The 23,271-nt window shown below is 43.6% G+C and overlaps 1 protein-coding gene across 4 annotated transcripts in view; it reads left to right on the forward strand.

The window, feature by feature from the left end:
• Positions 1–3,065: 3,065 nt before the first annotated feature.
• LOC148315794 (uncharacterized) overlaps positions 3,066–23,271 on the forward strand; it is a 44,223-nt gene continuing 24,017 nt past the window's right edge. For all 4 annotated transcript variants that reach the window (XR_015840566.1, XM_088287337.1, XM_088287334.1 and 1 more), the window contains exons 1-4: positions 3,066–3,166; positions 3,243–3,343; positions 14,027–14,127; positions 14,205–14,290. Coding sequence is in view for 2 of the 4 variants with exons in the window: in XM_088287337.1 (XP_088143463.1) it covers positions 3,337–3,343; positions 14,027–14,127; positions 14,205–14,290 (194 nt within the window). In the remaining 2 variants the exon portion in view is untranslated. The remainder of the gene's footprint in view (positions 3,167–3,242; positions 3,344–14,026; positions 14,128–14,204; positions 14,291–23,271) is intronic.

Consider the following 23,271-nt stretch of genomic DNA (forward strand, 5'->3'; position numbering starts at 1 on the left):
ACACTATCTAAAAAAAAGTTTTTTGTTGAAAAGTCTGTATGTGGGAACAATTTCATATCATACTACCCCTCTCTTGACACATAGTTATGCTCGTGTGTCACTCTTATTACTTTTCCAATCAATGAATTAGGCAGCCAGGATTTGCCATCTGCCAATTTGCTGATCCTGTCCTCAGCAATGTTTGCACCTTTGTTCTCCCAATGTGTGCGTTCAATTACTGGTACCTTTTTCCCTGGCGTGGGATCAAATTGTCAAGTTGATTTTCTGCGTGTGTGTGCGTGTGGGGGTGTGTTCATTTTCCCTTTTAGCTGCGCTGTGTCGATATAAAGGCGAGGCAGTTTCCAATTGTAATTGTGTCATTTTCTGTTAAGTGAATTTTGCGTTCACAAATAACTATTTTAGACGTGCTTTATGCACAACTTTTCTTTTCCTGTTGTGGTTTTTAAAGCCCAATGTCGACAGAACGCATGAACATTTATCTTGACTGTCAGTCCACATTGTAACCATACAACTCATACAAGATGGGAAACCCCAAATTTTAATTAGCTCACACCCGCCTACGCTCTTCCTGCTTATCCTAACAATCTCTTATCCGTTGGTATCACAATGTTAGTACTCCCATCGCATAAAAGTCAGTTTGATTTCAGGCTGCGACCTTGGTTCTCAAACACTTTTACTTCTTATCAGTCTGGAATGCGCACCTGGTCTGTGTTACAAGTCTGAGTTCCTCCAGTCGGGAGGAAGGTCAAGTCGCGGTTTGGTGATAATTTGGACGGCTCCACAGTCGTGTGGCGCCTCCTAGATGATGCGGGGAAAAAATGACGCTGGGCTGAAATGCACCGCAACTTATCAGTATAATGTGTCCCTGTGACAATTAGGCCGGCGTGCAATGTGAATGTGGTGGGAAAAGAATGTAATTTTTTGATTCCTTAAAGCAGCAGTGAAAGCTCTTAATCACACTCTAAGTGGTTCTCTGCCACGAAATCCAAATTGTTGTGACTAAATATGCAAATGAATTCATTTTGCCCTGGTTCCTGCAGTAACCCAGGCTAATGAAGTCATTTTTTGCAGTCACTGTTTTGCTCAAATGGCTTATAATAATTTGGTAGTGCGTTAAGATGCTTTGTCGATACAATCTTGTAGTGTATCTTCACAAGTTCCAACATACACAACCCATTCCATGGCCATGACGATACTGTTTTAAAGATTACCAAGGCTTGTTGGACCTTTCTCTGCCACATAAATTACAGCCCTGAGAGGCACTGGGCCTCAACTTTATCTATGAAGGGTCAGGGATTTAATGGGGGTCACCGAGGCGTCCCAAGGAAAGTTTTTACAGAAAAGTGGTCTGGCAATATCTTTTCTCTTTCTTATCACTTACCCCTTTAAAGTTTTGACGTTTGTTTGAATTCGCCCGTGCTTATTAATTCTATTGAAGTCCAATTTTGCCAGTGTATCACGGCCTAATGAGTAAAACGCATGTTGATGTAGAACTCCTTCTACACACACTTTTATGTTTGACTTTTTACGTCACGTGATCCTCCATTGCTACCACAACTCGTCCTGAAAAGTTAATGTTTTGTAACAAGACTTACTGCTTCCTCCTTTCTTTCTTTTCTTTTTCCTTCCTTCTGCCCAACACGTTCATGCTTTCTGTGCATAATTTAGAATTTTCTTTTCCATTTTACAAGTTGGCCAATTTAAATTAGGTTGTTTTATTTGAAAAGCCTGTAATTCTCTTTTTTTTCCCCTTTTCACCTAATCACAAATTTCTTATCACAAAAATGAACATGTTAATTCTATTTTATTTCCTATTTTTCCAATCTTGTGACTCATTTCACTTCAACCAGTTCTACCTTAAAGTGGACAAGTACACATCAATGTTTTTTGTAGTTTCTATTTTCTTCTCTGCTTTAATGAAAATTATAGCCCTTCTAGCCAAATTTTTCCTGTGTCATTTCGATCTCTGCATTTCATTCCATTTCTGGCCTACCTTAATACTAAAACAAAAATGCTCTTTCAAAAATTAAAACTATCTAAAACTAGTGATGGCAAAATGAAGCCCCATAAAGCAGCCAAGCCCTGCAGGGAAATACTTCACACACGAATGGGCTTCGAGATGCTTCATTTTTCTTGACTACGCCATCCCATGGACAGAAAAATGTATAACATGCTTGGTGCATGCAATAAAATGGTGAGCTGTAAATCATGCTCTGCCCACCAAACAATATGTATTTGAAGAGTGATTTTAATTGTTCTGTTTTACTTTGTCTTCTAACTTCTCCAATATTCAGACAGCTCCGCCGAGACCAACGTTTAACCCCCACACTGATATAAAATGGACCCAACCGTTTGGGTCTCTTTCCAAATTTGGTACCAAAGCCTCCCCCACAGTGCGGCAGCTATCTTGAATTGGCCCGTTCCCAGAAAGTTTTACTTCATTCAGTGTCATTCAGTATTATTCAAAATCTTTCAGTGTCATTCCAAATCATTCAATGTCATTCACAATCTTTCCACATCCTTCCACCTTCCATCGTTCAGTGTCATTCCACATTCTCTTTCATATATAACATAACATAACAATAACATAATCCTGGGTCAGCAGACACCTAATTAATGTGTTAATACATGATACATTTTTCTATAAGCAACCCTTATGATTGTAACGTATTTTTAATTCTTTCTAGGCGGGAACTGTCCGAACAAAAAATTCATGCAATTTGTAATTAGACACTTTGTCATACAAAAAGTCACTCAGGGCAAGAGAAAAAAAATTGTCACTTGCCCAAGTTGGGCAAGTAATTTGGCCACTCGGGCAAGGCACATTTTAGTGGCACTTGCCCTATGGGCAAGCAGTTTTTAAAGTTAACTTCGAACCCTGTGATGGTGTCTTGTGACCTGTCTTTATCAGCTGATGTTCCATGAAGGCGTGCCTTACCTGTCACAAGAATGAAGGCAAGTCACGCCCCCCGCTGTCCATTCACTCCGCCAAGACGCTGCTCCAGGTGGTAGAGAGGATGAAGGCTCCCTTGTCTCTGTTCATGGTTTTTATGCCTCGCTTGCAGATCTCAATGGCCTCTCTGATCCAGCGCTGTAGTTTGTTCTCTTCTGTGCGGATGACCCTGCCCTTCTCCCGGTCCATGATGTGGTTTTCCCTTTTGCAGTGGTCAGTGATTGCTGATTTGTAATGTTCATGTTGTGCTTGTTCTTTTACTGCTCTGATTTTTTAATTTTTTTGACAGGTAAGTCACACCCTCATGGAACATCAGCTGATAAAGACTGGTCTCAAGACACCATCATGCGACACTCTGAAGAAGGCGAAAGACTCGCTGAAACATGTCAGGTAAAAAATTAACCTAAAACATAAATGTCTGCTTTTAATGAATCAGTCAAATATCAATAATAAGAAGACAAAATGAACCTAATACAAATAAATGAATGCTTAATAACTCCCCTGCACATGCTCCTAAAAATCCAAACCTTCACCTGTAAATAAAACGTCCCGACCTGAAGACATCTTAATGTTCTTATTTTGTTTTACACACAGCGCCGCCAAGTGGAATCAAAAATTTGTTTTTATTTAAATTTTCACGTACTGCACGGTGCCCTTCTGACGAATCCGACTGAAAATTAGTCAGAAAAGACTCAAGACAATGATCTTACTCTCTGCCGAATTTTGTGACGTTTTGGCAAAAGGCGTGGCTATTACGGTGCTGAAAAGTCCGATTGTACTTTGTGACAACAAAAGCTCCGGCAACATGACTCAGATGATCCTATCTTCTCGAAGTTGTACACATTTGAGGATACTTCAGCCCTGAAGACTTCTACCAACTTATTTTTCATCGTAGTAGTAGCGCCACCAACTGGTAAAAGCTAATACAAGTTATTTTCTTGGATGTTTTTCTCCGTGCAACTCAACAAGGTCGCCCTCATATATGCTCGGATTACTGTTTCGGCCATGAGGATGTCACAATACGAAATTCGTCCTTTTTCGTGAAAGGTTGTGGGAGTGGCATTGCACTGTTCGGCAATAAAACAACGCTGATTATGAGGTTGTAAATATGAACGACAACTCGTGAAACTTTACACACACATCAGGCCGAGCAAATTTATCAATATTTTATACGTTAGTTGTGCAGCTTTTTTGAAATGGCTCGCCATGGCCCTCGAGAAATGTTCAAAAAAGCAACCCTGGTTGAGTGTTTCACCTCGCCTTTTGTAAAATTTATGGAGTACAGTGAACCCTCGGTTATCGCGGTTAATGGGGACCGAGACCACCCGCGAAAACTGAAAATCCGCGAAGTAGCGGCACACCTTCAAAAATGCTTAAAAAAAATACAATATATATAATAAATATATAAATATATATATATATATATATATATATATATATATATATACGGGGAGAGAGAGAGTGAAATTCATGTTATAACAAAAAAAACAAATTATTATTAAAACATATTATTTTTTAATTCCCCAGCCATTCTTTTTGTATTTATTTAATTACTCCGACTTTTACCTGCTGGTACGCCGTCCGGTGTACCCTGTGAAATGAAAGGTGGCATTCTTTATTTATTTATTCATTTATTCATTCATAACTGACAGCCTCGCGCTCCGCTCGTGCCCGGGCGGAAGAGGTGCTCCAATTCGGCTTAACTGTGACACACGCCCGCCCTCCTCCCCCGGAACTTCCATTCGGTTAAACTTAGGGGCCGCTTGGCACCGCCCGTGCCCGGGGAAGGTGCTCCTCTTCGGCTTACTGTGACGCGAGCATGCCCTCCTCCTCCGGAGCTTCCATTCAGTTAAACTTAGGGGCCGCTTGAAACCGCCCGTGCCCGGGGAAGGTGCTCCTCTTCGGCTTACTGTGACGCGAGCATCCCCTCCTCCTCCGGAGCTTCCATTCGGTTAAACTTAGGGGCCGCTTGGAACCGCCCGTGCCCGTGGAAGGTGCTCCTCTTCGGCTTACTGTGACGCGAGCATGCCCTCCTCCTCCGGAGCTTCCATTCGGTTAAACTTAGGGGCCGCTTGGCACCGCCCGTGCCCGGGGAAGGTGTTCCTCTACGGCTTAACTGCCACGCACGCCGGCCGGAGCTCTGGTACGGTCCAAACCGCGCGAAACGTCGCCACCGATCGTGTCCGGGGGAACGTGCTCTTCTTCGTCCACTCTCCTCTTCGCCCACGCTCTTCTTCGGCGCACGCCGGCCGTCTAACCGCTCCAGCGCCCCGTCGTGCCGCTCGGCGAAACTACAATGCCCCCGAATATTTTTTAGACCCGCGAAGCACTGAACCCGCGAAAGGTGAACCGCGAAGTAGCGAGGGTTCACTGTATGTATAAGACCAAGACCTACAAAAAAGTCTCTTGGAGCAATGAGCTAGGTTTTACAGGAAGTCGGCCATTTTTAATTTCCTTAAAAGGGGGCGGGTCACCACAATGGACTTTGTGTAGAAATTATTATTGGGGCCCGAGCAGCGACGGCGGCGAGGTCCCTATTGTTTTTGTAGAAATTATTATTAGGGCCCGAGCAGCGACCGCTACGAGGTCCCCATTGTTTTTGTGGAAATTATTATTATTTTTATTATTATTATTAGGGCCCGAGCAGTGACCGCTGCGAGGTCCCTATTGTTTTTCTAGAAATTGTTATTAGGGCCCGAGCTGCGACGGCTGCGAGGTCCCTATTGTTTTTGTAGAAAATATTATTACTTTTATTATTAATAATATTATTATTATTATTATTAGGGCCTGAGCAGCGACCGCTGCGAAGTCCCTATTGTTTTTGTAGAAATTATTATTATTATTATTTTTCCGATTGTTCGATCGCATTTTTGACCCCCGAAACATGCACAAAAACTCACCAAACTTGGCAGTCTCATCGGGCATGGCGAAAAATTTGATATTTTAACGTCTAATATGAACAGGAAGTGAGTTATGAATTTTTGAAAGTCCGACTTTTGCCCTTTTTTGCATGTTTACAGGGGTCATTCTTTTGCACCCTGATCCTAAAGGCTTCATCTGATTGCCTTAAAATTCTGTCTGTAGCATCTGAAGACCTGGGACAAACACTGGGGCTAAAATTTTTTGTTTCCGAAATACTATATGACAGGGGCGGGGCTTCAAAGTTTTCACTTAAGATTTCCTTCGCCGCAATGGACAAAATGCTTAATAACTCTCCTGCACATGCTGCTAAAAATCCAAAACTTCACATGTACATAAAGAGTCTGTACCTGAAGACATCTATATGTTTATATTCAGTTATACACCTTGCGCCAATCAATATCATTTTTTACATTTTGACGTACTGCACGGTGCCCTTTTAACGAATCTGATTGAAAATTGGCTAGAAAAGACTCAAGACATTGATCTTACTCTATCCCTATTTTTGTGACTTTCCTTCGAAGGGCGTGGCTATTACGGTGCCGCAGAGTCTGATTATTCTCCGTGGCAACAAAAGTTCCTGCAAAATGATTCAGATGATCCATCTTCTCGAAATTTTTCACATTTGAGGATATTCAGGCCCTGAAGACGGCTGCCAACTTATTTTTGATCGCAGTGGTAGCGCCACCAACTGGTTAAAACAAATACAAATTATTTTCGTTGATGTTTTTCTCCGGGCAGGTTAACAAAATCTACCTTATATTTGCTCGGATGAGTGTTTAGGCCTTGAGCATGTCACAATACAAAAGTCTTTCGCCTTCTTCAGAGTGTCACATGATGGTGTCTTGTGACCCGTCTTTATCAGCTGATGTTCCATGAGGGCGTGACTTACCTGTCACAAGAATGAAGGCAAGTCACGCCCCCCGCTGTCCGTTCACTCCGCCAAGATGCTGGTCCAGGTGGTAGAGAGGATGAAGGCTCCCTTGTCTCTGTTCATGGTTTTTATGCCTCGCTTGCAGATCTCAATGGCCTCTCTGATCCAGCGCTGTTGTTTGTTCTCTTCTGTGCGGATGACCCTGCCCTTCTCCCGGTCCATGATGTGGTTTTCCCTTTTGCAGTGGTCAGTGATTGCTGATTTGTAATGTTCATGTTGTGCTTGTTCTTTTACTGCTCTGATTTTTTTCATTTTTTTGACAGGTAAGCCACACCCTCATGGAACATCAGCTCAAGACACCATCATGCGACACTCTGAAGAAGGCGAAAGACTCGCCGAAACATGTCAGGTAAAAAATTATCCTAAAACATAATTGTCTGCTTTTAATGAATCAGTCAAATATCAATAATAAGAAGACAAAATGAACCTAATACAAATAAATGAATGCTTAATAACTCCCCTGCACATGCTCCTAAAAATCCAAACCTTCACCTGTAAATAAAACGTCCCGACCTGAAGACATCTTAATGTTATTATTTTGTTATACACACAGTGCCGCCAAGTGGAATCAAAATTTTTTTTTTATTTTAATTTTCACGTACTGCACGGTGCCCTTTTGACGAATCCGACTGAAAATTAGTCAGAAAAGACTCTAGACAATGATCTTACTCTCTGCCGAATTTTGTGACGTTTTGGCAAAAGGCGTGGCTATTACGGTGCTGAAAAGTCCGATTGTACTCTGTGGCAACAAAAGCTCCAGCAACATGACTCAGATGATCCTATCTTCTCGAAGTTGCACACATTTGAGGATACTTAAGCCCTGCAGACATCTACCAACTTATTTTTCATCGTAGTAGTAGCGCCACCAACTGCTAATAGCTAATACAAGTTATTTTCTTGGATGTTTTTCTCCGTGCAACTCAACAAGGTCGCCCTCATATATGCTCGGATGACTGTTTCGGGCCATGAGGATGTCATAATACGAAATTTGTCCTTTTTCATGAAAAGTTGTGGGAGTGGCATTGCACTGTTCGTCAATAAAACAACGCTGATTATGAGGTTCTAAATATGAACAACAACTCGTGAAACTTTACACACACATCAGGCCGAGCAAATTTATCAATATTTTATACGTTAGTTGTGCAGCTTTTTTGAAATGGCTCACCATGGCCCTCGAGAAATGTTCAAAAAAGCAGCCCTGGTTGAGTGTTTCACCTCGCTTTTTGTAAATTTTATGGAGTACAGTGAGCCCTCGGTTATCGCGGTTAATGGGGACCGAGACCACCCGCGAAAACTGAAAATCCGCGAAGTAGCGGCCACCTTCAAAAATGCTTAAAAAAAATATACAATATATATAATAAATATATAAATATATATATATATATATATATATATATATATATATATATATACGGGGGGAGAGAGAGAGACAGAGAGTGAAATTCATGTTATAACAAAAAAAACAAATTATTATTAAAACTTATTATTTTTTTATTCCCCAACCATTCTTTTTGTATTTATTTAATTACTCCGACTTTTACCTGCTGGTACGCCGTCCGGTGTGCCCTGTGAAATGAAAGGTGGCATTCTTTATTTATTTATTCATTTATTCATTCATAACTGACAGCCTCGCGCTCCGCTCGTGCCCGGGCAGAAGAGGTGCTCCAATTCGGCTTAACTGTGACACACGCCCGCCCTCCTCCCCCGGAGCTTCCATTCGGTTAAACTTAGGGGCCGCTTGGCACTGCCCGTGCCCGGGGAAGGTGCTCCTCTTCGGCTTACTGTGACGCGAGCATGCCCTACTCCTCCGGAGCTTCCATTCGGTTAAACTTAGGGGCCGCTTGGAACCGCCCGTGCCCGGGGAAGGTGCTCCTCTTCGGCTTACTGTGACGCGAGCATGCCCTCCTCCTCCGGAGCTTCCATTCGGTTAAACTCAGGGGCCGCTTGGAACCGCCCGTGCCCGGGGAAGGTGCTCCTCTACGGCTTAACTGCCACGCACGCCGGCCGGAGCTCTGGTACGGTCCGAACCGCGCGAAACGTCGCCACCGATCGTGTCCGGGGGAACGTGCTCTTCTTCGTCCACTCTCCTCTTCGCCCACGCTCTTCTTCGGCGCCCGCCGGCCGTCTAACCGCTCCAGCGCCCCGTCGTGCCGCTCGGCGAAACTACAATGCCCCCGAATATTTTTTAGACCCGCGAAGCACTGAACCCGCGAAAGGTGAACCTCGAAGTAGCGAGGGTTCACTGTATGTATAAGACCAAGACCTACAAAAAAGTCTCTTGGAGCAATGAGCTAGGTTTTACAGGAAGTCGGCCATTTTGAATTTACTTAAAAGGGGGCGGGTCTCCACAATGGACTTTGTGTAGAAATTATTATTGGGGCCCGAGCAGCGACCGCGGCGAGGTCCCTATTGTTTTTGTAGAAAATATTATTACTTTTATTATTATTATTATTATTATTATTATTATTAGGGCCTGAGCAGCGACCGCTGCGAAGTCCCTATTGTTTTTGTAGGAATTATTATTATTATTATTTTTCCGATTGTTCGATCGCATTTTTGACCCCCGAAACATGCACAAAAACTCACCAAACTTGGCAGTCTCATCGGGCATGGCGAAAAATTTGATATTTTTTAACGTCTAATATGAACAGGAAGTGAGTTATGAATTTTTGAAAGTCCGACTTTTGCCCTTTTTTGCATGTTTACAGGGGTCATTCTTTTGCACCCTGATCCTAAAGGCTTCATCTGATTGCCTTAAAGTTCTGTCTGGAGCATCTTAAGACCTGGGACAAACACTGGGGCTAAAATTTTTTGTTTCCGAAATACTATATGACGGGGGCGGGGCTTCAAAGTTTTCACTTAAGATTTCCTTCGCCGCAATGGACAAAATGCTTAATAACTCTCCTGCACGTGCTGCTAAAAATCCAAAACTTCACATGTACATAAAGAGTCGGTACCTGAAGACATCTATATGTTTATATTCAGTTATACACCTTGCGCCAATCAATATAAATTTTTACATTTTGACGTACTGCACGGTGCCCTTTTAACGAATCCGATTGAAAATTGGCTAGAAAAGACTCAAGACATTGATCTTACTCTATCCCTATTTTTATGACTTTCCTTCAAAGGGCGTGGCTATTACGGTGCCGCAGAGTCTGATTATTCTCCGTGGCAACAAAAGTTCCTGCAAAATGATTCAGATGATCCATCTTCTGGAAATCTTTCACATTTGAGGATATTCAGGCCCTGAAGACGGCTGCCAACTTATTTTTGATCGCAGTGGTAGCGCCACCAACTGGTTAAAACAAATACAAATTATTTTCGTTGATGTTTTTCTCCGGGCAGGTTAACAAAATCTACCTTATATTTGCTCGGATGAGTGTTTAGGCCTTGAGCATGTCACAATACGAAAGTCTTTCGCCTTCTTCAGAGTGTCACATGATGGTGTCTTGTGACCCGTCTTTATCAGTTGATGTTCCATGAGGGCGTGACTTACCTGTCACAAGAATGAAGGCAAGTCACGCCCCCCGCTGTCCGTTCACTCCGCCAAGATGCTGGTCCAGGTGGTAGAGAGGATGAAGGCTCCCTTGTCTCTGTTCATGGTTTTTATGCCTCGCTTGCAGATCTCAATGGCCTCTCTGATCCAGCGCTGTTGTTTGTTCTCTTCTGTGCGGATGACCCTGCCCTTCTCCCGGTCCATGATGTGGTTTTCCCTTTTGCAGTGGTCAGTGATTGCTGATTTGTAATGTTCATGTTGTGCTTGTTCTTTTACTGCTCTGATTTTTTCATTTTTTTGACAGGTAAGTCACACCCTCATGGAACATCAGCTCAAGACACCATCATGCGACACTCTGAAGAAGGCGAAAGACTCGCCGAAACATGTCAGGTAAAAAATTAACCTAAAACATAATTGTCTGCTTTTAATGAATCAGTGAAATATCAATAATAAGAAGACAAAATGAACCTAATACAAATAAATGAATGCTTAATAACTCCCCTGCACATGCTCCTAAAAATCCAAACCTTCACCTGTAAATAAAACGTCCCGACCTGAAGACATCTTAATGTTATTATTTTGTTATACACACAGTGCCGCCAAGTGGAATCAAAAATGTGTTTTTATTTTAATTTTCACGTACTGCACGGTGCCCTTTTGACGAATCCGACTGAAAATTAGTCAGAAAAGACTCAAGACAATGATCTTACTCTCTGCCGAATTTTGTGACGTTTTGGCAAAAGGCGTGGCTATTAAGGTGCTGAAAAGTCCGATTGTACTCTGTGGCAACAAAAGCTCCGGCAACATGACTCAGATGATCCTATCTTCTCGAAGTTGTACACATTTGAGGATACTTCAGCCCTGAAGACATCTACCAACTTATTTTACATCGTAGTAGTAGCGCCACCAACTGGTAAAAGCTAATACAAGTTATTTTCTTGGATGTTTTTCTCCGTGCAACTCAACAAGGTCGCCCTCATATATGCTCGGATGACTGTTTCGGGCCATGAGGATGTCATAATACGAAATTTGTCCTTTTTCATGAAAAGTTGTGGGAGTGGCATTGCACTGTTCGTCAATAAAACAAAGCTGATTATGAGGTTCTAAATATGAACGACAACTCGTAAAACTTTACACACACATCAGGCCGAGCAAATTTATCAATATTTTATACGTTAGTTGTGCAGCTTTTTTGAAATGGCTCGCCATGGCCCTCGAGAAATGTTAAAAAAAAGCAGCTCTGGTTGAGTGTTTCACCTCGCTTTTTGTAAATTTTATGGAGTACAGTGAACCCTCGGTTATCGCGGTTAATGGGGACCGAGACCACCCGCGAAAACTGAAAATCCGCGAAGTAGCGGCGCACCTTCAAAAATGCTTAAAAAAAATATACAATATATATAATAAATATATATATATATATATATATATATATACGGGGAGAGAGAGAGTGAAATTCATGTTATAACAAAAAAAACAAATTATTATTAAAACGTATTATTTTTTTATTCCCCAGCCATTCTTTTTGTATTTATTTAATTACTCCGACTTTTACCTGCTGGTACGCCGTCCGGTGTGCCCTGTGAAATGAAAGGTAGCATTCTTTATTTATTTATTCATTTATTCATTCATAACTGACAGCCTCGCGCTCCGCTCGTGCCCGGGCAGAAGAGGTGCTCCAATTCGGCTTAACTGTGACACACGCCCGCCCTCCTCCCCCGGAGCTTCCATTCGGTTAAACTTAGGGGCCGCTTGGCACCGCCGTGCCCGGGGAAGGTGCTCCTCTTCGGCTTACTGTGACGCGAGCATGCCCTCCTCCTCCGGAGCTTCCATTCGGTTAAACTTAGGGGCCGCTTGGAACCGCCCGTGCCCGGGGAAGGTGCTCCTCTTCGGCTTACTGTGACGCGAGCATGCCCTCCTCCTCCGGAGCTTCCATTCGGTTAAACTTAGGGGCCGCTTGGAACCGCCCGTGCCCGAGGAAGGTGCTCCTCTTCGGCTTACTGTGACGCGAACATGCCCTCCTCCTCCGGAGCTTCCATTCGGTTAAACTTAGGGGCCGCTTGGCACCGCCCGTGCCCGGGGAAGGTGCTCCTCTACGGCTTAACTGCCACACACGCCGGCCGGAGCTCTGGTACGGTCCGAACCGCGCGAAACGTCGCCACCGATCGTGTCCGGGGGAACGTGCTCTTCTTCGTCCACTCTCCTCTTCGCCCACGCTCTTCTTCGGCGCACGCCGGCCGTCTAACCGCTCCAGCGCCCCGTCGTGCCGCTTGGCGAAACTACAATGCCCCCGAATATTTTTTAGACCCGCGAAGCACTGAACCCGCGACAGGTGAACCACGAAGTAGCGAGGGTTCACTGTATGTATAAGACCAAGACCTACAAAAAAGTCTCTTGGAGCAATGAGCTAGGTTTTACAGGAAGTCGGCCATTTTGAATTTACTTAAAAGGGGGCGGGTCACCACAATGGACTTTGTGTAGAAATTATTATTGGGGCCCGAGCAGCGACCGCGGCGAGGTCCCTATTGTTTTTGTAGAAAATATTATTACTTTTATTATTATTATTATTAGGGCCTGAGCAGCGACCGCTGCGAAGTCCCTATTGTTTTTGTAGAAATTATTATTATTATTATTTTTCCGATTGTTCGATCGCATTTTTGACCCCCGAAACATGCACAAAAACTCACCAAACTTGGCAGTCTCATCGGGCATGGCGAAAAATTTGATATTTTAACGTCTAATATGAACAGGAAGTGAGTTATGAATTTTTGAAAGTCCGACTTTTGCCCTTTTTTGCATGTTTACAGGGGTCATTCTTTTGCACCCTGATCCTAAAGGCTTCATCTGATTGCCTTAAAGTTCTGTCTGTAGCATCTGAAGACCTGGGACAAACACTGGGGCTAAAATTTTTTGTTTCCGAAATACTATATGACGGGGGCGGGGCTTCAAAGTTTTCACTTAAGATTTCCTTCGCCGCAATGGACAAAATGCTTAATAACTCTCCTGCACATGCTGCTAAAAATCCAAAACTTCACATGTACATAAAAAGTCTGTACCTGAAGACATCTATATGTTTATATTCAGTTATACACCTTGCGCCAATCAATATCAATTTTTACATTTTGACGTACTGCACGGTGCCCTTTTAACGAATCTGATTGAAAATTGGCTAGAAAAGACTCAAGACATTGATCTTACTCTATCCCTATTTTTGTGACTTTCCTTCGAAGGGCGTGGCTATTACGGTGCCGCAGAGTCTGATTATTCTCCGTGGCAACAAAAGTTCCTGCAAAATGATTCAGATGATCCATCTTCTGGAAATCTTTCACATTTGAGGATATTCAGGCCCTGAAGACGGCTGCCAACTTATTTTTGATCGCAGTGGTAGCGCCACCAACTGGTTAAAACAAATACAAATTATTTTCGTTGATGTTTTTCTCCGGGCAGGTGAACAAAATCTACCTTATATTTGCTCGGATGAGTGTTTAGGCCTTGAGCATGTCACAATACGAAAGTCTTTCGCCTTCTTCAGAGTGTCACATGATGCTGTCTTGTGACCCGTCTTTATCAGCTGATGTTCCATGAGGGCGTGACTTACCTGTCACAAGAATGAAGGCAAGTCACGCCCCCGCTGTCCGTTCACTCCGCCAAGATGCTGGTCCAGGTGGTAGAGAGGATGAAGGCTCCCTTGTCTCTGTTCATGGTTTTTATGCCTCGCTTGCAGATCTCAATGGCCTCTCTGATCCAGCGCTGTTGTTTGTTCTCTTCTGTGCGGATGACCCTGCCCTTCTCCCGGTCCATGATGTAGTTTTCCCTTTTGCAGTGGTCAGTGATTGCTGATTTGTAATGTTCATGTTGTGCTTGTTCTTTTACTGCTCTAATTTTTTTCATTTTTTTGACAGGTAAGTCACACCCTCATGGAACATCAGCTCAAGACACCATCATGCGACACTCTGAAGAAGGCGAAAGACTCGCCGAAAGATGTCAGGTAAAAAATTTACCTAAAACATAATTGTCTGCTTTTAATGAATCAGTCAAATATCAATAATAAGAAGACAAAATGAACCTAATACAAATAAATGAATGCTTAATAACTCCCCTGCACATGCTCCTAAAAATCCAAACCTTCACCTGTAAATAAAACGTCCCGACCTGAAGACATCGTAATGTTATTATTTTGTTATACACACAGTGCCGCCAAGTGGAATCAAAAATTAGTTTTTATTTTAATTTTCACGTACTGCACGGTGCCCTTTTGACGAATCCGACTGAAAATTAGTCAGAAAAGACTCAAGACAATGATCTTACTCTCTGCCGAATTTTGTGACATTTTGGCAAAAGGCGTGGCTATTAAGGTGCTGAAAAGTCCGATTGTACTCTGTGGCAACAAAAGCTCCGGCAACATGACTCAGATGATCCTATCTTCTCGAAGTTGTACACATTTGAGGATACTTCAGCCCTGAAGACATCTACCAACTTATTTTACATCGTAGTAGTAGCGCCACCAACTGGTAAAAGCTAATACAAGTTATTTTCTTGGATGTTTTTCTACGTGCAACTCAACAAGGTCGCCCTCATATATGCTCGGATGACTGTTTCGGCCATGAGGATGTCACAATACGAAATTCGTCCTTTTTCGTGAAAAGTTGTGGGAGTGGCATTGCACTGTTCGGCAATAAAACAAAGCTGATTATGAGGTTCTAAATATGAACGACAACTCGTAAAACTTTACACACACATCAGGCCGAGCAAATTTATCAATATTTTATACGTTAGTTGTGCAGCTTTTTTGAAATGGCTCGCCATGGCCCTCGAGAAATGTTAAAAAAAGCAGCTCTGGTTGAGTGTTTCACCTCGCTTTTTGTAAATTTTATGGAGTACAGTGAACCCTCGGTTATCGCGGTTAATGGGGACCGAGACCACCCGCGAAAACTGAAAATCCGCGAAGTAGCGGCGCACCTTCAAAAATGCTTAAAAAAAATATACAATATATATAATAAATATATATATATATATATATATATACGGGGAGAGAGAGAGTGAAATTCATGTTATAACAAAAAAACCTAATTATTATTAAAACGTATTATTTTTTTATTCCCCAGCCATTCTTTTTGTATTTATTTAATTACTCCGACTTTTACCTGCTGGTACGCCGTCCGGTGTGCCCTGTGAAATGAAAGGTGGCATTCTTTATTTATTTATTCATTTATTCATTCATAACTGACAGCCTCGCGCTCCGCTCGTGCCCGGGCAGAAGAGGTGCTCCAATTTGGCTTAACTGTGACACACGCCCGCCCTCCTCCCCCGGAGCTTCCATTCGGTTAAACTTAGGGGCCGCTTGGCACCGCCCGTGCCCGGGGAAGGTGCTCCTCTTCGGCTTACTGTGACGCGAGCATGCCCTCCTCCTCCGGAGCTTCCATTCGGTTAAACTTAGGGGCCGCTTGGAACCGCCCGTGCCCGGGGAAGGTGCTCCTCTACGGCTTAACTGCCACGCACGCTGGCCGGAGCTCTGGTACGGTCCGAACCACGCGAAACGTCGCCACCGATCGTGTCCGGGGGAACGTGCTCTTCTTCGTCCACTCTCCTCTTCGCCCACGCTCTTCTTCGGCGCACGCCGGCCGTCTAACCGCTCCAGCGCCCCGTTGTGTCGCTCGGCGAAACTACAATGCCCCCGAATATTTTTTAGACCCGCGAAGCACTGAACCCGCGAAAGGTGAACCGCGAAGTAGCGAGGGTTCACTGTATGTATAAGACCAAGACCTACAAAATAGTCTCTTGGAGCAATGAGCTAGGTTTTACAGGAAGTCGGCCATTTTGAATTTACTTAAAAGGGGGCGGGTCACCACAATGGACTTTGTGTAGAAATTATTATTGGGGCCCGAGCAGCGACCGCGGCGAGGTCCCTATTGTTTTTGTAGAAATTGTTATTAGGGCCCGAGCTGCGACGGCTGCGAGGTCCCTATTGTTTTTGTAGAAAATATTATTACTTTTATTATTATTATTATTATTATTATTATTAGGGCCTGAGCAGCGACCACCTTGCACCACCCAGTGGTGACAAAAATTATAATTTTTTACATTTTGACGTACTGCACGGTGCCCTTTTAACGAATCTGATTGAAAATTGGCCAAAAATGACTTTAGACATTGATCTTGTTGAATCCTTTTGGGCAATTTATCGATACTCATAGTGGTGTCTTTGAAAAAGGTACCGATGACGCGCTGGTCCAATGATCAGCATCTCGGTTTTATCTGAGTTAAGACGCAAAAAATTGAAAGACATTCATAGTTTAATTTCGGCAAGGCATGCCTCTAATTTATAGCAATCACACGGATTCGTTATATCCAACGGCATGTATAATTGCGTATCATCAGCATAACAATGAAAACTAATGTTATATTTCCGTATAATATCACCAAGCGGTAGCATCTAGTACCAATCCCTGCGGAACTCCGCGTGTGATCTTACAAAGATCAGAAGTCGCATTGCCATGAATTACACGGTGCCTCCTCTCCGACAGATACGAATTAAACCAAGAAAGCGCTGAACCTGAAATGCCAACACAAGTTTCAAGGCGTTTTAATAATATGTTATGATCAAGTGTCAAAAGCGGCGCCAAGATCGAGTAAGAGTAATACAGTGAACCCTCGGTTATCGCGGTTAATGGGGACCGAGACCACCCGCGAAAACTGAAAATCCGCGAAGTAGCGGCGCACCTTCAAAAATGCTTAAATTATATATATATATATATATATATATATATATACGGGTAGAGAGAGAGAGAGTGAAATTCATGTTATAACAAAAAAAAATTATTATTAAAACTTCTTATTTTTTTATTCCCCAGCCATTATTTTTGTATTTATTCAATTACTTATTTTTGTATTTATTTAATTACTTCGACTTTTAACTTCTGGTACGCCGTCCGGTGTGCCCTGTGAATGTTATGATCCTCCAGCAGAGCTGGAGGATTGAGCAGGACTCTCCAAACGCAGACACAAGTAGGATAACAATCCGACGCCAGGTAGTCAGTGTAGGTGGTAGTGAGTGTAATCAGTGAGTGAATGGGAATCCGGTGCGGGGCTGGTGGGCGCGTCTCGCAGCAGCTGACCGCATGGCGCGAGACGATCGCTGGAGGAACGCCCACACAGCTGAAAAAACAAAAACACACGCGGCATGACAGGCACGGATCATGCCAGTGAAATGAAAGGTGGCATTCTTCATTTATTTATTTATTCATTTATTCATTCATAACTGACAGCCTCGCGCTCCGCTCGTGCCCGGGGGGAAGAGGTGCTCCTCTTCGGCTTAACTGTGACGCGAGCATGCCCTCCTCCTCCGGAGCTTCCATTCGGTTAAATTTAGGGGCCGCTTGACACCGCCCGTGCCCGGGGAAGGTGCTCCTCTTCGGCTTAACTGTGACGCGAGCATGCCCTCCTCCTCCGTAGCTTCCATTCGGTAAAACCTGATTGGAAAGGTTCAAATTGATTATTACTAGTCATATATTCATTAAGTTTTTCAAGATTTTTGCAATAAACGGAAGATTTGAAACCGGTCTATAGTTGTTGAGACTCTCTGGGTCGAGGTTTGGTTGCTTAAGTAGCGGTCGCATAATGGCGGTCCTAAAGCTGCTGGTACTATACCCGTGGTAAGTGATAGATTAATAATATTTAAGACAGACGGTCCTAGGGTCATAAACAGTTCTTTAATTAGTTTGCCAGGAAGCGGATCGAGCACACAAGTTGTCGGTTTTGCCCCACTAACCAATTTTGTTTGGCTTTCAAGAGATACTTTTTTAAATTGAGATAAGGTTATCGGACAGTTATCAGCCCTAATGTCCCTATTAACACCATTTATGACGGAATTCAACGGAATTGTAAGAACAGTGTCTTTAATCTCATCACGAATACACTCAATCTTCTGAGTAAAGAATTGCATGAAATCGTGAGCTGAATAGGAAGAGCTATCCGAGGTTGGTTGCTGTTGCGTTAGCATTGCTACAGTAGCAAATAAATATTTAGGGTTGTTTTTATGTAAAACAATTAATCTAGAGTAATAATTAGTTTTGGCTAGATTGAGCGCTTCCTTGTATAAACTAGCGCACCATGCCTGACGGAAGACCTCCAGTTTGGTCGCACGCCATTTGCGCTCAAGCTTCCTACAAGAATCGTTTCAGTATGCGTGTTTCCTCATAAAACCACGGAGTCAGCCTCTTTGGACAAGTTTTAGTTTTTAAAGGTGCGACGGAGTCAGGCGCATTTAACAGAGCGACATTAAAGTTGTTTGTAAGATCATCAATCGTACCAATATAATTAGGAAACGAATCGGTTACTAAAGGGAGTAGCTCAGAGAGCGCAGCGGTGGTTAAGGAGCTAATGTTGCGGCTGCTATAGCTTTGATCATGGTCAGAACGATGGCAATGCGCCAAGACTTCAAATTTGATTAAGTAATGGTCAGCTATAGCACTAGTATATGGTAATACAATTATTTTTGAGGATGCTAAGCCCCGGGTTAATACCAAATCTAACGTGTTACCATTTATATGCGTTGCTTCATCTATTATTTGCATGAAACCAAACATATCAATTATTGTCCGAAACGCCACGGTAAGTGGTTCCGACGGGAGATTCATATGAATGTTGAAGTCGCCCATGATATATTATCCGCATGAGTTACCAAATCAGCCACAAATTCAGAAAATTCATCTAAAAAGCCTGAGTAAGAGCCAGGGGGACGGTAAAAAACGGCAAGATAAAACGGCAGTGCGGCCGTGGATCGCATAATGAGAACTTCAAATGTTTTGAAGGAATTGCTAGGACGAGGACTAAGTTTTAGATTAAATTCGGAAATGAGGGCTACACCCCCATCTTTCTCATCATTGCCTCTCGCAGGCAAGGGGCCAGAGACAATTACTCGACTCAGACTCATCTTTCTGGCGAGATCACAAGTCCTTGCTATGTTTTTTCTTTGTGATCTCTGATTGCTTCATCCTAGTTGTTGGAGCAGTTTTCTTTTGAGTAATGCAGTATGGCAACACCACCACTAGGGCAATTGATGACGTCAGCACTGGTTGCGTTCATCCATAAATAACAAATGCAGGACAGGTGGGGGAACGCTGGTCGGATACCGTTTTTCAACCGCACTTACTCAAGACGCATTATTTATGTACAAACTGGAAGATAGAAGATAGTATATTGTATTGATTACCGCATATGCGCGGATGTTTTTGATTTGAAGTTTGGAAGACCGTAGCCATTGATTTATTTATTTGATTTACTTGACTTCACGGCATGACATCTGGACTGAAATGACTACGATTAAGACTAACCCTTGACTGTTTGACGTGACATACATAACTACACATCAACATCAAGACCAGTGAAGCCGAGCGAACGTCATCGCAACTTCAACCCATGGTGAGTGAGTGCGCGTTAAAACTTTCTTTAGCCAGCGTATCATTGAAACGGCAGTAACACTAGTGTCATTGGAGCCGACGTGTATTACTATATCTGAATAGCTAGCGTTGTTTGCACTGCGCTGGTGTCTAGGTCTCTTGTGTGCTAGCTCCATAAGATTAGCTTCAATGTCGGGTGCTCTGGCCCCAGCAATACACATTCTGTGGTTGGATTTTCAAGCTTAATGTATCGAGTAATGGAGTCACCTTTCACTAAAGTGCGGGAGCCAGGAGACCGAGGTGGAATGGAGCTGCTCTGTGTCTTAACAGGCTCAACGCGATTAGCAAGCCGTTTACGGCCAATGCTAACCGGTGCTGTCCGCCACATTTACGCTTACCACAGTACTCTGCTCTAGCTGGCGGACACGTCCCTCCAGCAGGGAGAGTCTTTCCATGAGAATGGTGCAAGTGTTGCATGTGGTGGTGCACGAAACCATAGTTGCGTTTTCACTTACTTTTGATACATTGTATCTGATAGTCCCTTGCAGACTAACCATGTGTTGCACGTCATCGCCCAAACAGACTCTATTGTGAGCTACTTCTAATAATTTATTGACGTCCTATTTTGTTCTTCCAAATGTAGCAACCGATAATAATGTGCCCTTTTAAAGTTTTGACGTTTGTTTGAATTCGCCCTTGCTTATTGACTCTGATATTAAGGTCCAATTGTGTCAGTGTATCACGGCCTAATAAGTAAAACGCACGTTCATGTAGAACTGCTTCTCCACTTGCTTTTTTTGTTTGTTTTTTACGTCACGTGATCCTCCGTTGCTTTCACGACTGGTCCTGACAAATCACAAATTTCTTATCAAACTTGATTCTGTCTGTGTAAATTGTAATCGGTTTTCCTGGGTGGTTGACGGCAGTTTCGAGCAAAGTGGCCATGTTTCCTACAGTTGTAGCAGACGTCGTCTTTTGTTGGCAGGTGTCCTCTTCCTCTTCCACGTCCTTGGTAGAAGATCGGTGCTGACGGGGTGGTCGTGAGGCCCGCAGCCCATTTACGCATATTATCTTGGATTGGTGTGATTGTTTGGCAGGCCGCTTTGCATTCATCTCTTGTGGCAGGCTTCCCAGGGCGCTGTTGTCCACTTGTTGAGGCAATCCCGGCTCCTTTTCTCGCTGGCCCTCCTCCTCAGCTCTCTCACCCTGACTTCCTTTTTCACTGTCACTGTCTCTTTGATCCTCGGCTGGTGCATTTCCTCCTTTTTTTCTCGCTCCTGTTTCTTCGTCTTTCTTTATCTCCATATTAAGTACTTTCTGCTTCTTCTCTTAAACGTCTTTCACTCTCTTTCTAAATCAGCACACATCTTTCTTGGAGATGATAACCACCGGACTGCACCACTCCGACTTGGAAGGCTCAATGACTCCAAGCTTCAGCATTTCCTGGAGCTCCTTGGTTAGTCTCTCCACCAAGTGTTGCGGAACTCGGTAGGGGCGCTGACGAATTGGTAATCCTTCTTTGAGACGAATGACGTGTTCTACCACCGTCGTCTTCCCTGGGCTGGCGGAAAAAAGAGAAGGCACCGTCTTGAAAATTAAGCACATCTCTGTGACTTGCTTGGGTTTCCGACGTGCCAGTGCAGGCGCATCTGTCGTCGTCGAGGACTCCAGCTCTGCCTCGTCATCATCATCATCATCATCATCATTGTCGTCGTCCTCGTCCTTGTCGTCGTCGTCGTCCTCCTCCACCTTCCGCGCGAGTATGACCTCCTTTGGAGCCTGGTTTGAACGCTCCTTCCACTCTTTGAGGAGGTTCACATGATAAGTTTGTTTATTTTTTTTCTTCTCCGGATGGAAAATCTCATAGGTCACTGGACCCATCTTCCGGGTGACCTCATATGGCCCCTGCCACTTTACTAAAAGCTTGTTGTTGCATGTGGGGAGAAGCCGCAATACTTTTTGGCCGGGTTTAAACTCCCGGTGGCGAGCTTGCTGGTCATACCAGGTCTTCTGGCTTTTCTGGGCCTCCCGCAGGTTGACCTCTGCCTCCTACTGGTACCTGGCCAGTCTCTCCCTCATTTCCAGCACAAATTTCACCACCCCCCGATCACTTCACGTGGTGGAAGGTGCCTCCTAGGCCTTTCGGAGCAAGTCCAATGGCCCCTGAACCTCCCAAGCATGCAAGAGTTCAAAGGGAGAGAAACCTGTTGACGCCTGAGGAACTTCGCGATAGGCAAACAGCAAAAAGGGCAGCCACCGGTCCCAGTCTTTTCCAGTATCATCCACAAATTTCTGGAGCATCTTCTTTAAGGTCTGATTGAACCTTTCCACTAGTCCATCAGTCTATGGGTGGTATGGAGTGGTTTTGATGGCGGAGATGCCCAGTTGTTTGTTGAACAGTTGCATTAACCTTGAAGTGAAATTGGTTCCCTGGTCTGTTAGAATCTCATCTGGTATGCCAACTCTGGAAAGGAGTTGCACCAAGGCACAAAGTACTGCCGGAGCAGTGATTGTGCGCAATGGAAATGCCTCTGGGAAACGTGTGGCGTTGTCACACACTACACCACTGCTTTTTGTCAAAGGACCCACAATGTCCATAGCAATCCTGCGGAATGGAATGTGCAGCTTTTTTAAAATGGCTTGCCATGGCCCTCTAGAAATATTCAAAAACATCAGCCCTGGTTGAGTGATTCACCTACTTTTTGTAAATTCGATGGAGTATGTATAAGGCCAAGACCTACAAAAAAGTCTCTTGGAGCCATGCGCTAGGTTTTACAGGAAGTCGGCCATTTTGAATTTACTTAAATGGGGGCGGTTCACCACAATGGACTAAATGCTTAAAAACTCCCCTGCTCATGCTCTAAAAAAATCCCAAACTTACCCTGTACATAAGGTGCTAACTTTGATAGGTAAGCTAAACTTTAGCCACAGTAGACGCGTCAGCGACTATGCAATCGGTGGGTGGCATTCATGAGAATCGGGATCGCTCAACATACAGATAATAAATAAAATCACTGTAACTGGAGGGATTGTAAACTGCTAAAGCAGGTACAACAAGCGGATCCAAAAAATTTCTGAGAGTTACCGGTGAGCAGTGGCAGCCAAACGTGCCAGCGTCCACCCAACCGGGAGTTGATTCAATATTCACAATATTTTATTATTTTGTCGTACAGTTGTTTAAAAATGGCTCGCTATCGCCCCCTAGAAAAAAAAAACAACAAAAAAAAACAGCCCCATATCTCTGTTTCACCAAACTGAAAATTTGATGAAGTGTGTACAAAGCCAAGACCTAATAAAAAGTCTCATGGAGCCGTATGCTAAATTGAACAGGAAGTCGGCCATTCTAAATTTATCAGAATCCGAAATCCTTTTATTGTCATTGTACAGTGTGCAACAAGATTAGGGAGCTCCCCTCTCCAGTGCAATACAACAATAATTTAATCAAATATATAAATTAGATAAATAAGAGAATAAATATTGTGATGGAAAATAGTATGAAATTGGAGAAATACAACACAATACGTCGCTGTTCAGCAAGGTAAGGGTGGTCGTGTGTGTGTGCATGTGTGTG

This window comes from Idiotropiscis lumnitzeri, unplaced genomic scaffold, assembly GCF_059441095.1.
Source record: "Idiotropiscis lumnitzeri isolate Australia: NSW breed Sydney's pygmy pipehorse unplaced genomic scaffold, RoL_Ilum_1.0 HiC_scaffold_38, whole genome shotgun sequence".
In the NCBI taxonomy this organism is placed as follows: Eukaryota; Metazoa; Chordata; class Actinopteri; order Syngnathiformes; family Syngnathidae; genus Idiotropiscis; species Idiotropiscis lumnitzeri.